Source organism: Drosophila hydei, unplaced genomic scaffold (assembly GCF_003285905.1).
Source record: "Drosophila hydei strain 15085-1641.00,03,60 unplaced genomic scaffold, DhydRS2 tig00008119-arrow-pilon, whole genome shotgun sequence".
In the NCBI taxonomy this organism is placed as follows: domain Eukaryota; kingdom Metazoa; phylum Arthropoda; class Insecta; order Diptera; family Drosophilidae; genus Drosophila; species Drosophila hydei.
The window spans coordinates 7,552,111-7,567,045 of record NW_022045830.1 but is presented as its reverse complement, the minus strand read 5'-3'; the positions used below and the strand labels follow the sequence as shown (position 1 = coordinate 7,567,045).

At 41.0% G+C, this 14,935-nt stretch overlaps 1 protein-coding gene and 1 long non-coding RNA gene across 2 annotated transcripts in view; one reads left to right on the top strand and one right to left on the bottom strand.

Annotated features, from left to right (window-relative positions):
- Positions 1 to 1,422: 1,422 nt before the first annotated feature.
- On the bottom strand, positions 1,423 to 13,736 carry LOC111597148. The gene is made up of 3 exons (XR_002751290.2): positions 13,450 to 13,736; positions 1,577 to 2,019; positions 1,423 to 1,517 (listed from the first exon to the last, which is right to left on the bottom strand). It is a non-coding gene; the product is annotated as an uncharacterized LOC111597148 (long non-coding RNA).
- Positions 5,012 to 14,935, top strand: part of LOC111597131 (protein tipE) — a 27,724-nt gene continuing 17,800 nt past the window's right edge. Inside the window, exon 1 of the mRNA XM_023311695.2 lies at positions 5,012 to 5,805. Coding sequence (XP_023167463.1) covers positions 5,036 to 5,805 — 770 coding nt within the window. The 5' untranslated portion in view covers positions 5,012 to 5,035. The remainder of the gene's footprint in view (positions 5,806 to 14,935) is intronic.

Here is a 14,935-nt window from a genome sequence, read left to right as displayed (position 1 = left end):
TAGAGACTTGAAATTTTTTTTGTAGGTCCGTGTATAGCACGCACAGGTCAAGTTTGTTTCAAATATTCGATAACTATTCGCATTTAATTGTTATCGAATAAAAACATTATTGAAATGCAATAAATAAATTATATCTCGAACGTCTTAAGAGCTAGAGCCTCCAAATTTTGTATTTAGTCTTATGTATATTTTATGCAATTTTGATTTTTGTTGGATTTTGGATACCGGCTCCAAATTCCCCCAAATTCTTAGAATTTAAGTTAAGTTGGAACTATGGCCATTATGTGAAGGCGTTTGCATCTCAACCAAGCCAATAGGATATGTAGGGCATATGCTGAAAATTTCATTAAAATCCAATAAGTAAAACAGAAGTTATTAAACAAAACGTTTGACCAATTTGCAAAAGCACATGTCAGCAGCGCCACGCGCACGCATTTTTCCTATGCGTGTGCAAGTTAACACATCCGGTCAGACAAAGTCAACGACTGCAGTTCTGCACGATCAGCAAAGCTGCAACAATGTTTAATGCCAATTATGCCAAACTTCACAATACGTTGCCGTCAACATTCCATGCGCTGTCGCAACGTTGAAACATAATCCATTCAGCATAATCGCTGACACAGCGATGTTAAGAATATTTTGTCATTTATATTTCAGTACGGATTTGACCAATAAACGAACAAGTATAATTCTATCTCACTGACTTAACTTCGTGCAGAGATCACAAGTAAACAGTTTGAGTATATTAATTATTAACTTGCACACATACATTCAAATGCGTGTATTCTTTTCTATTCCAAGAATTGAAATTGCGATTGAATTGTGCTGAATTATTAGCTGCTACTTATGTTAAAATTTGCAACAGCTCACGTAAGAAGGGCAGTGGCTGCGTTGCTAGAGGCGCAGCTCGTATGCAGATTGGTCCCGGTTCGGGACCAGTGGGGATGAACAATTTTTTATTGTTTTATTTTTTTTTTTTAATTATGAAGTGGCGGTGTTGGTAGAGTTTGTGCACGTTGCGCAAATAATCCGGGTTCGAAACCTGGACTCACAATGTCGATTTTTATTTGTTTTCTTTTTTTTTTAATACTCGATACAAACTACGGAAAATATTAAAAAACTCAAAGGACTGGGATCAGGTCACCCCGACTAGAGCTTTCTTACTGGTTTTTATTTTATTTTTGTAATATAATAGAAACAATATAAACAACAATATATTATTCTGTTTGGTTGATCAGCAGTGTATAACTGAGAACACGATCCCTGATTATTATTATTAGTGATAATTATTAGTAGATTATAGCGGTAATTATTTCGTCTACCCTGGCTTTTTGTTTAGTAATCCAAAATAACACCATACCAATTAAAAATGCTAAAAGCCACCCATTGTGCTCTGTAACAAAATTCAATAGACTAAATTTGTTTTTTTTTTCATATTGGCCTTTCGAACAATATGTTTCTAGCGATTCTACGTTATTCATTCCATTGTTCGTGCACATCACTTTCGGTCCTCTTCGCTGTAAAAGGGTAAAGTGAGGTAAATCAAGGGAAAGTGAGAGTGAAAATTAATACTTACCTTTACGAGTTCCTGGATCTCTTTCTCAAATCCGCATTTGCATATTAATGGATTACTATCCATATTGACGGGGAGATTGGAATCAACGTGCCGTAGTTCATTGGGGTCAGTAAACTTGTTGTGGCTCAGTTGAAGCAAACTTAAATTGCTAAAATGCTTGTCATATTGTACAGGTATTTTTTTAATATTATTATATGACAGATCTAACATTTCCAAGCTTGTAAAATTGTACTGCAACAGTTCAGCTGGGAGGGTGGTATAGTTGAGTTTCTGCAGTATTAGCCCGGTAGGTTTCAAATCAGACAAGCATTCATAATTTATCCGACTCGAACAGTTTGCGGTTTTGTCCTCACTCAGAGAACAGCCACACTTCATATTCGTCCCAATTACACAAAGCGAACCAAATAGGATTAATAGTATTATCGAATTTGTCATGGTTTCAGCTAAGTAAAATATATAAAAGAAATGGAAATATAAATTAACACAATGCTTCAAAAATTCAGGAACAGCTCTTAAATATATCATAATATATGCATTTTGTAGAATTCGTTAACAGGATGACAAGCTGAGTCGATTAGGCTCATAAATAATTTTAAATTTCAAGCAGTGCTTAGTGGTTGTAGTCTCTGCTAGATGGAAAGCAGTGCAAAGGACATAGTCATTAAATCGAAGGTTTTAAAGTGCTTCAATATATCGCTAAATGCGCCTAAATAGTGAATGTGCTAAAGTGGACAAGACGAATATATGATAAAAATTGTAGAGAAATTATTTTTAAATTCTAAACATATGCTGCAAGCAGTGTTGCATGACAGCAACTGGCCGACCGCGAATCATTTTGCCAGCGAGTGTTTCTCAGATTCTGAATGGGCGCACGAAGTGCGCATATGCGAATCCTTTGAATGCTCGCAACGCGGCGAAGAGTCGTTATGGCGACGTTGGCGTCGACGTCTACGGCGCTGTTCAAATCGGCTGCGCGTAGCTGACGCCACCCACAAACACACACACACACGCACATACGACACCTACACATGTGTTGTGAGGCAGCGAGTCCTGTGGCAGAGTCGGGTCGTCGCCTCAGTTTTGGACAAACACTCCGAGAGGCACGTCAGGGCCCAGCGTTCGCGCTTCTCGTCTCGATTCAGTGTGCATTGTGTTGTGTGTTGTGTTTTGTGTGTGTGCGTGTGTGTGTTTGCCTTTGAAAAGCCAGAAAAGGCAAGCGATTCCCGTTCGCTGGCAAATGCTGTAATCGGCGGTATATTGTACACTACAAAAACCACAAGAGAGTCAAATAAAAAACAACAACAACAACAACAACAACAACAACAGCAGCAGCAGCAACAAAAGTTAGTTAGCTACTTGGCTGAGCGGCTACTTCTTGTTCCCTTGTCTTTCTTTTGTTCGCCTATATACTGAGGCTGTATTTACCCATTTAGAAATAAATAACAAATTCTACTCGGATTCAGGTGCAAACAGCGAACTGCGGTACAAATTTCGAACACATTGCAATTGTATGATATGCCATGATTATCTGCTGATTAGGTCTAGTTTGTTTTGGTGGGGCTTAATGATTAGCTAGCACTGGACTGGACTTTGTGACCATTTGAAGGCATGGTCTGTCACAATATTACTCATACGCGGTGTGTTCACTTTTAATTTTCACATTAAAGGAAAGCAACGCAAGATGTATATGCCGTGAATGAAATCATCCAAAATACATAGAGGCACACGCAAACACATACATAGATGGAAACACGTACATACAATATTAAAACTAGAGTCACGAAAAGTTACAATAATGCTCAAACAGAATATGTAGGTAAATAATGGGTGTCAAGCGAACAAATATCAGAGCTGAATACCTCAAAGGTGACAACTCTAATAAATAATGTTGTATTATTATAATACATGTATTATAATACAACTTGTATATATAGTCTGGTCTAGACAAATGCAAATAAATTTAAAAATAATAAATTGTCTTAGTTGAAGGCAACAACAACAAAAACAACAACAGCTATGGCAACAACACAGCTAGTGCCGCACAAAATGTGTAGCATAAATAATTCCACCCACTAAACAAAAAATATAGAAAAAGAAAAAGAAGATTACACAGTCACTAGGGCGACACACTAAAAGTAAAGTCATACAGTCTGTTCGCGACGTCGCTGTCGCTATCGCAAACGCAGTCGCAGTCGCAGTCGCAGTCGCAGTCCCTGTCTCAGTCGACGTTGGCATTGGCGTAGCGCTGCATTTGTCCTTTGCTTGGCATTCTGCGCTCTGGTGTTCTCAATTTTACTCGCTGCTCGCTGTTGGCGCTCTCACGCTCTCGCTCTCTTGCTCCTTGTCTCTCGTCAAACTAACCTACATCAACAGCTGTCAAGTGCGGCGGCCACGCAAGCCGCACTTTGTTAATTGCTGTCCTTCACATTGTTCTTTTACCATCAGTGTCAGAGCCAACAACATCAACAATAACAACAAGAGCTGCAATGAATTGACAACAAAAGCAATAATAATAATAATAACAACAACAACAACAACAAAACAACAACAGGAATAAGAAGAAGACGGAGACAAGTGTTAACACTATAATGCAAATATTAAAGTTGCCGGCGAGGTTAATAGGAAGTAAAGCAAAAATTAAATTCAACTCATTCAAGACAAATGAAGACGCGGGCGAGCGTCTTCCTTTCGCCGTCTGACAGACTGTGACTCTCTCGCTCTTTCGCCATCTCCCCGCTGTCTAGTTCGCGCTGTCTCTATTTGTCACTCGCCGCCTGCCTGCACTTCCGCCCGCCTCCCGTTCACTCGCTGACGCTCTCTTGGTCTCTCGGTCCCACTCTCACTCTAACGGCTTTCTGTGTGGTGCGAGTGTGAGCCTTGGTTGGTCAAACAGCTGTTTATCCGGTCTCCTTGTGCGGCGACGCGTGTGTACATAACCTCAATTGGCAAAAGCTCGTGTCGCGCCCGTTGCGTACTCGTGCCGCTCTTGAATGTTGCGGTAGGCAGCGACGCCTGCCGCTGCCAACGCAACGTCAGCGTCAACGTCAGCGTCAGCTTCGACATAGGCTGCAAGTGTCCAGCACTCTCTCGCTCTCCCTCTCTCTTTCTCTCTCTCTCTCTCTCTCTCTCTCTCTCTCTCTTACGCTCTATCTCTATATCCATCTCCATCTCACTCTCGCTCTCTGCCAAATTGACGAGTGCAACGCGAACGACAACGACAACGTCTAACCCTAGGAGCAGCTCTCAGGCCGTGCCGCAGGCTTTGGCTGGTGCGGGTGTGGACGTCGCTGCAGCTGCAGCTGCTGCTGCGACGCCGACGTCAACGGAAGCAACAACAAGAAGAGCAACGGCAAGAGCAATAGCAACAACGCCAACAGCAACAGCAATAGCAATAGCAGCAGCAGCAGCAGCAGCAACAATCAGCAGCAACATCAGCGCCCTGTGTGCACCGACAATAATATGAGGAGTGGCAGTTCGGAATTACTACTCGAGCAGCAACAACAAGAGCTACGGTTACGTAAAATCCGAGAACTGGCTCCAAAAAAGAAAAATGGCAATCGGCGCTTTCGTTCGTGGCGGGAACGTGCGCGTTTCTATGGCACCTCAACACTTGCCTTCTTCTCGGTGACGGCCGGCGCCTCGCTGCTGTTTCTGGTGCCACTCTACGTGGATCCAGCCATTTCGACGCTGAGCCACGACTTTATCGAACACCCAACGTTGTGCACAACCACACGTCGCGAGGATCTTGTTGGTATATTCAATTGCTCGTGGAGCTCCTGCCGCGAGGGCTGCACCTCCGATCTCTATCGCTGCGTGCACATCTATGTGACATTTATCGAACAGAATATAACGATACCAGAGAACATGACCGACTATAGCAACTACACCGCCGACTGGGAGCAGTCCAACGAGGCCACACTGCTCGTCAACATTAAGGGCTGCGGCTATCCGCCCACAGTGACGTGCAAGAACTTTAATATGTACTACGGCGTCGAGGGCGCCATCTATCCGTGTTTCTATTCGCGCAAAAACAAGACGGTCGTCCTAACATCCTACAATCATGACGACCAGGAGGCCGTGATCATACATTTTTTTGTGGTGCCCTTCGTGATAACGGTCATCTCATCTATCGCACTGTGCATCATGCACTGCGATTGCCGCTGTAAAAAGGATCGCAGCCATCGGCGCAATCGTCCCCAGTGCCGCAGGCCACGCATTGAAAATCTCAGGTGAGCTACGTTGACAACTTCAAGTTTACTTTCGTTGCTAGAAAAACCAGTTGAAAATTGTGATCAATTCTCATTTTGAAACGTTTATCAAGCTTTTTCTATGTGTTCAAGTTCCTGGCTCACAATCGTCCTTTAATGATACGAATACGATTTATTATTTAATTTATTATATATATAAAGAATATATATTATATATATTCTTTTATAAACTGAGCCGCTTTCGCCGGCCACTGAGCCTCAGGACTTATGCGAAGCCTTTTTTCAAAATATAATATAAAATATTCGGGTTTTCACTGTCCACTCTCCTTTCTACAATTGAGTAGAGTATTTTGGTTTCTTCAGGCTTTAAATTTGGCCGAGTCTCGGCCCGTCTATAAGCCCTTCGTGGTTGCAAACATAGAAAAGTAGCTAAATATTTATCACAATCTGAGTGAACCTAGAATCCTTCTTCTTCTCGGCTTCCATCTATTCCCCAACTATGCATTGAGATTCGTTTGTGCTGAGCTGCTTAAATGTTCCACTCTGCAGGCATGTTGCGATAGATCCTCTAATTAACTGAGCTCCTGCATAATTATGCAGCCTACCTACTGGCTGATTAGCAGCTACTCTCAACTCTCAGCTCTCAGATTATGCGCCCTTCAGCGCAAGATGCTGCAGCTTTGTCGAGCTTCAGTTCATTTGCATGCATCGTTGAGTTGTGTTACAGTTGACTTCAAGTTTCGAGTTCATTTAAATTAATAAAGTTTATAAAAGTTTGGCAAACTTTTTGGCAGCTGAACTTAAGACGCACGCCAGTCACCTGTCCAATTCAATCCAATTCAATCTAGTCGGAGTAAGTCTGTTGTCCATTATTTGTTTGGGCCGAGATTTAAATAATACAATAATGAGTTATACGACGAATGAGTGGACTGTATTATTTACAAGCCACAGTGTCATATGTGTTTGTGTGTGATTGTACGCCCGCAAGGCACGCATTAGCTGGCAGCACACGCACACGCACCACGCACCACGCTGCGTATGATTGATTTGTTGAGCTGTTGACAAGTCGATTTTTTTTAGCTTCTGATTACTCACATGTGGATAAGTGCGACAATAACAATTACATTTATCACATAGAGAAATATAAATAAAATAGCAGCCAGAGAACCATATTCACTGATTCGTAATTATAGTCCTTATTTCGTGTCCATTCGGAAGAGTTGCGTCTGAATTCCAGTCGATTCATTGTCATTGCGAGCTGTGTGGCCCATGTGAAATTTGCATATCCAAGTCGGAGTTCACATTGAGTCAATCGATAATGAATTGGTCGAGCCCATGCACACACACACACACACACACACACACACACACACACACACACACACACACACACACACACACACACACACACACACTCGCACACACTTGCACACATATAGGCATTTGCATTATTCAATTGCCTCGTGTCAGTTTCACATGCTCAGGCACGGAGTGCCTGCTTCTATTGTCCTTCCTTTTGGACTGTTTACCTCATTGTCTATGGCATACGTGCCCAATCAATTAGTGGCTCAATGAGCATTATACCCAGGTAGATTTCAGATTTCGGCCAATGGACTTCAGCTGCAATAATGGCTGGCTTAGTTAGTCAGCCCTTGTTCTAGTCTCAGTCGCATTTCTCGTTTGCTTAATGCAACTGAAAAAGCTTCAGTTCTTATCTCTCTCTCTCTCTCTCTCTTCCTCCATTCTCTCTCCTTTTAAATTCCAGTATAATTTACACGTATACGCATATGCGAGTTGGGGTAATATATTTCCATTAAAAAATAACAAAGTTTATGCCAGGTGTCGCCACGCCCTCAAGCAAACGAAACAACAACAACAACAACAAAAAAGGCTAAAAAGGGAAGACGCATAATTTAGCTTGTTTTCAACGGAAATCACTAATAAAAACAGTTGGAAAAGAGCTGTTGAAAAGTTGCAAAACAAACTGGCGTCAGCATGTGCCGTTGTTAATGCTATATCTGACTGACAGACACACATATATGTTACATGATCTGCTTACCTTACGCAGTCGCTCGCTGTTTGAAAATGAAAATAATTTCAGTTACTTTTGTTAAGGGATTTGTTGTACAGTAAAAACTGTGAAATATTATTATGATTAGCGCTGAGCCAATATAAGCTAATGATCGCTTTGACTCGCACAACTGGCCAACCAAATTGCTGCCAATGAGGCGTATACTCAACGCTTCAAACACTTAACAAAGCAGCGTTGCGAGTGCAGCTTTGGGCGAAAATGGTTGAAGGAGCTGCGGCTGCTGTGGCAGCTGCTGTTGCAGGCTCGTGGCTGCACCTAAAGTGGCCTACTTAGCCGGGCCAACCGCTGCTCCAGCGTCGCTTGCTGCGTGTGTGCCACTTTTCCTGCCAAAGAGTGTTTCTTTTTCTTAAAAGAAAAAAGCCACAGAAAAAGAAGACACAAAAAAAAAAACAAAAAAATCAATTTCTTATGCCTTGCAACGGCAACGGCTGCAGCGCATGCATTAAAGTCACGTCTTCCACATATTCAAATTTGCCGCTAAGCTCTGTGCCTTTCATGTCTGCAGATGAGATGCAACTTGAATTTTTTTGTTTTTTTTTACTGATTTGCAATTACCATGCCTTGCTTAATCAGGCAAAAGCAATTTATTTGCCATAAACTCAAGCATCATTAATGCATTGAAGTGCCGCTTAGTTATTTGCGGGCTGCATCTCTGGCGTTTCGGCACGTATTTTGCCATTTCCGTTTTGCTTTCTGTTTTACTCAAGCTTCTACAAACAATGCGATGCGGCTCGCTTTTATCTTTCGGGTTCGAAATGGGAGCAAGGGAATAAAAATAAAGAAAGGTTCGCTTTTGTTATTTTTATCAGACACATTTCGAACTACTTCTAACATATGATGAAGGCTGAGAGTTCGTGTGGGTGAGTGGGTGTGTGTGTGTGTGTGTGTGCCATCTCACATCATATGTGTGAAGGACAGCGCCGCCTACTTCTCATCCCGCCCACTCTGAAAATCAATATTAATAATGCGCAGCATATGAATGCTGTTCAATAAATTCTCCTTTTCCTAGCGCCATTCAAAATGCAATCCGCGTTGAAATACAAAGCCGTTTTGTAACTAACGTCTTCTGTCAGTAAATTCACACTGAAAGCACAAGTCGAAAAACAACAAAATTAAGTGAAATAGTTGCCTGCTCGCAGGCGGGTAAATATTTTCGTTGACGCCATTCCATTTTAAGTAAATCCCCAACCAAATCCTGCCAGTTGGCAAGCAAAGTCCGCTAAGTCAGTCAGAAGTCGCAGTCAGCTAGACGTTTCATTAATAACACACACACGCACACACCCACACACATACAGGACGCAAAGTAATGTACATTTAAGCCCTGTAGCTGGGCATCTTAATTGCTGTCAATGACAGTGGCACATGTGCAGCAGAAACACAATTGCTCCAAGCTCTAGTTTCTTTTATTCGAACTAAACTTGCTTACTTTATGAAGCATTATTACACAATCAAGTTGGATGCTGCTCAGCTAGGCAAATGCCCGGCGACTCCTATAGGCATGCAATGCAAACACTTCACATGTTCACATATTATCATTTAAAGGAAAAGCCAGATGATGTCATCTGGTCTCATCAGCAGAAACTTGATCTGGTAATCATGGCTGGCAGGCGGCCTGATAGCGACCTCAATCGATTCATCATTAGGTGCTAAAGCAGTTGATCCTCTTTCATGCAGCTGCCACAGAGCGAAGGAAAAGTAACAAAAGCTATTTTTTTCTGTTAAAATCGAAAGCAAATTGTACAGAGACGACAGAGATCTCTAAGTAGCTCAGCAATGGCTTGGCTTTAACGAGTATGGCTCACGCAAAATGGAATTAATTTAGTGCAAAATATATGCTAATAAATTTCGTTGTTTAATATTTGAGCAAGGAATAATAATAATAGCTCAGTAGACATAAACGAATCAAGACAACATTCAACGAACCTTCCTCACACATAGGAAACGATCAAGACCATGCCAATGGGGATAAATAAATGTTTTTTTATTTTTTAAACCATATTTAGAGTAATAGAAGCGTCTGCCCAGCGATGGTTAGTGCAACATAATTCGTTGCAGCTCTAACATAGTAAAATGAATTTATTTATTTTAATTGTCAGCATGTGAAAAGAGTAAATATATAGCCAACGAAAGCTATGTTTCTCCTCACATTTCTTTCAACAATTTCAAAGATACCCAAATACAATGCTAAAGTCTAAGCTCAAGCTTTTGGCTTTTCATTTAAATTATAAAATTTTCAAGTAGTTTTTTTTTATTTATGGCTTGATATTTTCATGCTTAAATAAATTTACTATAAAGAAAAAACTGCATTGACTTGGCCTTGCATTTATTTTCTGCAGTTTACAAATTTATATGCAGCAAAACTTTAATTAAGATAAATACTTTTTTAATTGAGTGCAATACCCGTAACTTTAGCTGCAAAACTAAACTAAACAATATTCAGAATCAATTCCCATAGGAAACTAGGTAAATTCTGGAGCCAGACATGTACGAAAATACTTAAGGAGCTTAAAAAATATAAAACACTTGAATAAAGCGATTTGAAAACGGTTCGCCCCAGACAATTTAGGAGAAGCCCATAGCTCAGCAGCAGAGATAGCGATTCCATCGAGAATTGAGATTGAGACTGTGCCTGTCTCAGCATGAAGTGTAGCAGGCAAAAGTAAGCGAATATTCCTATGCACATTGCACACACAGATAATATCTGAATTTGAGTATGTTATTAAAGTGAATTTATGGCCAGACGGTAATACGTACGTTAAGCGCCTCCGCCACAATATATACAAATATGCAGACCCATAATAAATTCATGTCCTATAAGGCAGTGACAGACGATACCTAAGGCAAAGCAGCATATTTTTAATGGTCATACAGATCTGTTATATTATCACATATTATGCATGCTGTGCGCAAAGAAAAAGTTTCGTCTAACTAAAACGCTTCAGCTCACACTTAATGAGAATTTCAAATCACATTTGTGAGCTGAGAGAGCTCGCTCGCCATAAATAGTGAATGGGCGAAAATGCTATGAGAAATCTGAGTCGTAGCTGCAAATTAACAGCATCATATTTGGGTGAAAAGCACGTTTTGCGCACCTATTTGTATTTGGCTTAATTCAAACAACAATTAAGCTTAAATGTGCACGTGAATTTGCTTAAATGAAGCGCAACAGAGAGGCGCGTGCGGCAGCGTGCGTGGGGGCGTATGAGTAATGTGGGCATGCTAGCAAATGCCATCTCGCATAATTTGAGAATGCCAAAGAGAAGCAGCAGCAGCGTGGGAGTGCGGGCACTTTGTGTTTGTATGTTCCACTGTTTGCGCCTCTCATTCTCACTGTGTATGCATATAAAGCAGGCAAACAGAGCTTTTATTCAACACAATTCACGTACATAAAACATTTATCTTTATGGTCGTCTTCAAGTGTTTTCTCGTGTATAAATGTGAGTGTGTGCGTGTGTGAGCTAACAATGTGACATTGCTCGAGTCTAATTTAAAAAAAAAAACGAAAAAACAGAAATGAAATTGAATTTTTAGTTACTTTGCAGAGGACCTTGTGCAACTTTAAGAGCTCGATTCATACTGCATGCACAAATTTAATTACTGCCGCATGTCCTTTTACCTGCCAGCTGTGCGGCAGTTGCACTCACTTCAAAATGAAGTGCCGCAAGCCAACAACAACAGCAACAAGCAAAAGTAAAAAATGAAAAAGAAAGCAAATTTACAAGCGAGAAACAAACCAACTAACAACAACAAGAAACTGCAGGCTTTACTGCAAAACAATTTTGTTGACAATCAAGTGCAGTGAGCGTCGCACAAGGACATATTCAAGCATCCTGCACTGCGCGCCCAGCCCACAGCATAATGCAACGAATTTCAATAAGAGACCCAAGCATCATCCATCAGCCATCAGCCATCAGCCACCAACCACCAGCCACCTGCTGGCCGGACTTGGATGCTGCTGCTGCTTCTGCTAGGCTGCCGCTTGATGCTCGGCCTCGACCAGAACACATTCGTGGTGTTGGCAGTGCTAGCATCGGCATCCGTATCCGTCAGTGCCACACTTTGGCTGCCAGCCGGCAAAAGCCGAGCAGCAGCAGCAGCTCAAGTACAATGCGGCTGCATACTCGTATAGCTGAGCCGCGCCCCATGTCCCAAGGTTGAGGCTGATCTGCCCCAGCCTCTGCCTCAGCTGCCGCACGCCTGTCAATTCGTCTATGCCACATCCATTCATTTATTTCAGGCAAGTCCATCATGCAGCTGTCACAGTTTTAATTTCCTAATTACAATCCTTTTTTGCAGTTGCCTTTTGTGGTCGTCTCTTGCTCTTCGCTTTTTTTTTTCGTTTTGCTGCTTTTGGCCATTTGCCAAGTGCATTCGACTTTTTATTTCAATATTTTGCAATGATTTCAGACAGCAATTGCGGCTGCCCCTTGGTAATTGCCAGTCCGGCAAATAATAAAATTAAATTACCGACTTTGCAAGCTGTTTGCGATTCTTGAAAATGATCTATCATCTAGTTAACTGCCTCTGCCATCGCAGAAGAATTCGATAGCATTTTTTCCATTGGCCATTGACAGCAAACTAAACCAATGTGATCAATATATCAACATGGTATTGATGTCCATCGCCGGACGCCTTCAAGTGAACTGCGGAAGAGCATTGGAATTTGCGACCATTCCCAACGTCAAAACGATCGTTTAAACTCCAATCACTCGACGTGGTTAACTATGGCAACAGACATATAAAAGGACATATAAAAGCCGACGATCAGTTCAGCACTCACTCACCTAAGTGCAGCACAGGTCAGAGATAGTTGAATATGAAGTTTTCTACCTCTTTCATAATGATCTCTTCTTTTATCAGATACGCTTAAGCTCGATCGATGATATATTTCAATGAAATAAGCAAAGTGAACGTGAATTTGCTGCAGAAGCATCTAATTAGAAAAATGTCAACTGTGGCTTTGATCAATTCTAACATCGATTAATTTATGCAGATGCACAGACAAACGGAAAGTCAATTGGCCCGACGGACGGGCAGAGGGTTGGCCACACTGACAGAAGTATGGAACTAGATAGACTCGGCTGTTGATCTAGATCACAAATATATTGTATAAACCTTGCGGAAACTGTCTGCTACGTCTACTTCTGCCACATTCAAATTTCCAATTTCAACAAATAATTATTGAGATACAATGGGGCTCGGGCAAAGATGCAACTTCTCCCACAGATTGACCCTAAAAAACGACACTTTGAATTGAATTTCGGGCAACTTTTGTTCGTCCCCTGACACAGGCCTCGGCTAAAATAAAATGCTTTACTTTTAAGCAGCCTGTTAGATAAATGTTACGGTTTTCTCGAATATTTTGTTTTGCTGCGCCTTTTACTTCTATTCCAATGTGGCATGTAGCATTTGTCCAGACCGTGGCAGCTCCACATATAGATGGCAGCTCTACATATAGATGCATTTTTATTAAAACTTGACAATTATATAAGCTGCTTTTGTTGTACGTGTTCCATTGTCTTTTGCCTTGTCTTGTTTTGTGTGAAGTGGAGTTTTTTTGTTTTTATTCTTACTTTATGTAGTTCACCTATGGAAGCCAAACATTTGTATATTTCACAATTTCCGTTTGTGTTCCGGAACGTTGTTCGTGTCGCACATATTTTTATTTGACATTGTTGTTGTTGTTGTTGTTTGTATTTGGCTGCCCTTTTTCGCACTGGCTCACCAAATGGGACATTCGGGACCTTTCAACGCAGTTCCATGGCCCCGTTTCGGCCTCCCTCACAATTTAAATTGTTTGTCTGCGGCAGCTCGGACATCCTATTTTCTCGCTCTCGCTCTCGTTTCAAGTGCAATGCGCCGGAAACTAACAGCCTACATATACATACGTACATATATATATATATATATTTATAAAATTACAAAAATAACAACGGTAACAAGTCAACAGCAACAAAACACTTTAAATTGTCATCGTACCGTGTTCCTGCCACTAGTTTTCTTATTTGTGTTGGCAGCTCACAAACGAATCCAGCTAAAATGCTTGGATGCCAAGTAGATACCCCGTACTTTCAGTTGTTTCTTTTATAAAAAATAATTTTTTAAGTATACATAAAGCTTATTCTAGTCTAGCTGGTATAGAGCTTCAAGTATTTCGCAGCTTAATATATAAGCTTTAAGCTTTCATGTGCTTCAAAAACTTTTAAAGTTGCAATGAGGTTAACAAATCAGATTTCTACTACTTCGTTTATAAATCTTACTTAAATAATTCAAAAGTTGAAGTCAGGTCTCAATGCAAAATTTAGTCAAAGTTTACTTGCAACAATATGCACAAAGCTGAAACTGAAGCTAGTTGGAGAAACCTCAAACGCTTCGCATTTGACGCCAAACCAATTCCGAAGTAGAAGGCAAAGATTTTAGGCTGCTCTCTAAGTACTTTAGATGTCGAACTCTTAGTTCGAAGCGCTTGCAGCCTTGGCACAGTGAGGCAGCGTGCACCTGGCGAGGGTATATGAATAAATAATAATTTCTTAAAAGTTATTGCGACTCGTCGTCGCACTTTGTTTTCCTTTGTCTAGGCGATTGTGTTATGCTTGGGCCTTGCTCTTGGCATGGCGCATGATTTATGGAGGCAACGTTGGTGGCTTTTAATTTGCCACGGAATCCTTGTTAAACATTTGCAGGCGCGTCTCGTCCTCGTCTGGCTGGCAGCCTGAACTTTGTGTTTATCCTTCGCTCGGTCTCTTTACCTTTTTGCGCAACGCATTGTTGTCAAAGCTGAAGCTGGCAAAGCATTTTGTAATTTATTTAATTTAACTTTTTTCCCCATTTCATTTTTTTCCCAGTTTGTTTTATTTTTGCCTTTGCACAAAAGTTGCCGAGGCGCTTGCTTTTGAAGTTGACTGAAATGACAAATTCTAAAGGACAATCAGAATAGATGGCTCGCACAAGGAGTAGAAAATAAAAAACATATATATAAGTATATATAAATGTATATATATATATATATATATATATAAAGGTCTACCTGACCGAAATACCGAACCGAAACAAAATGTA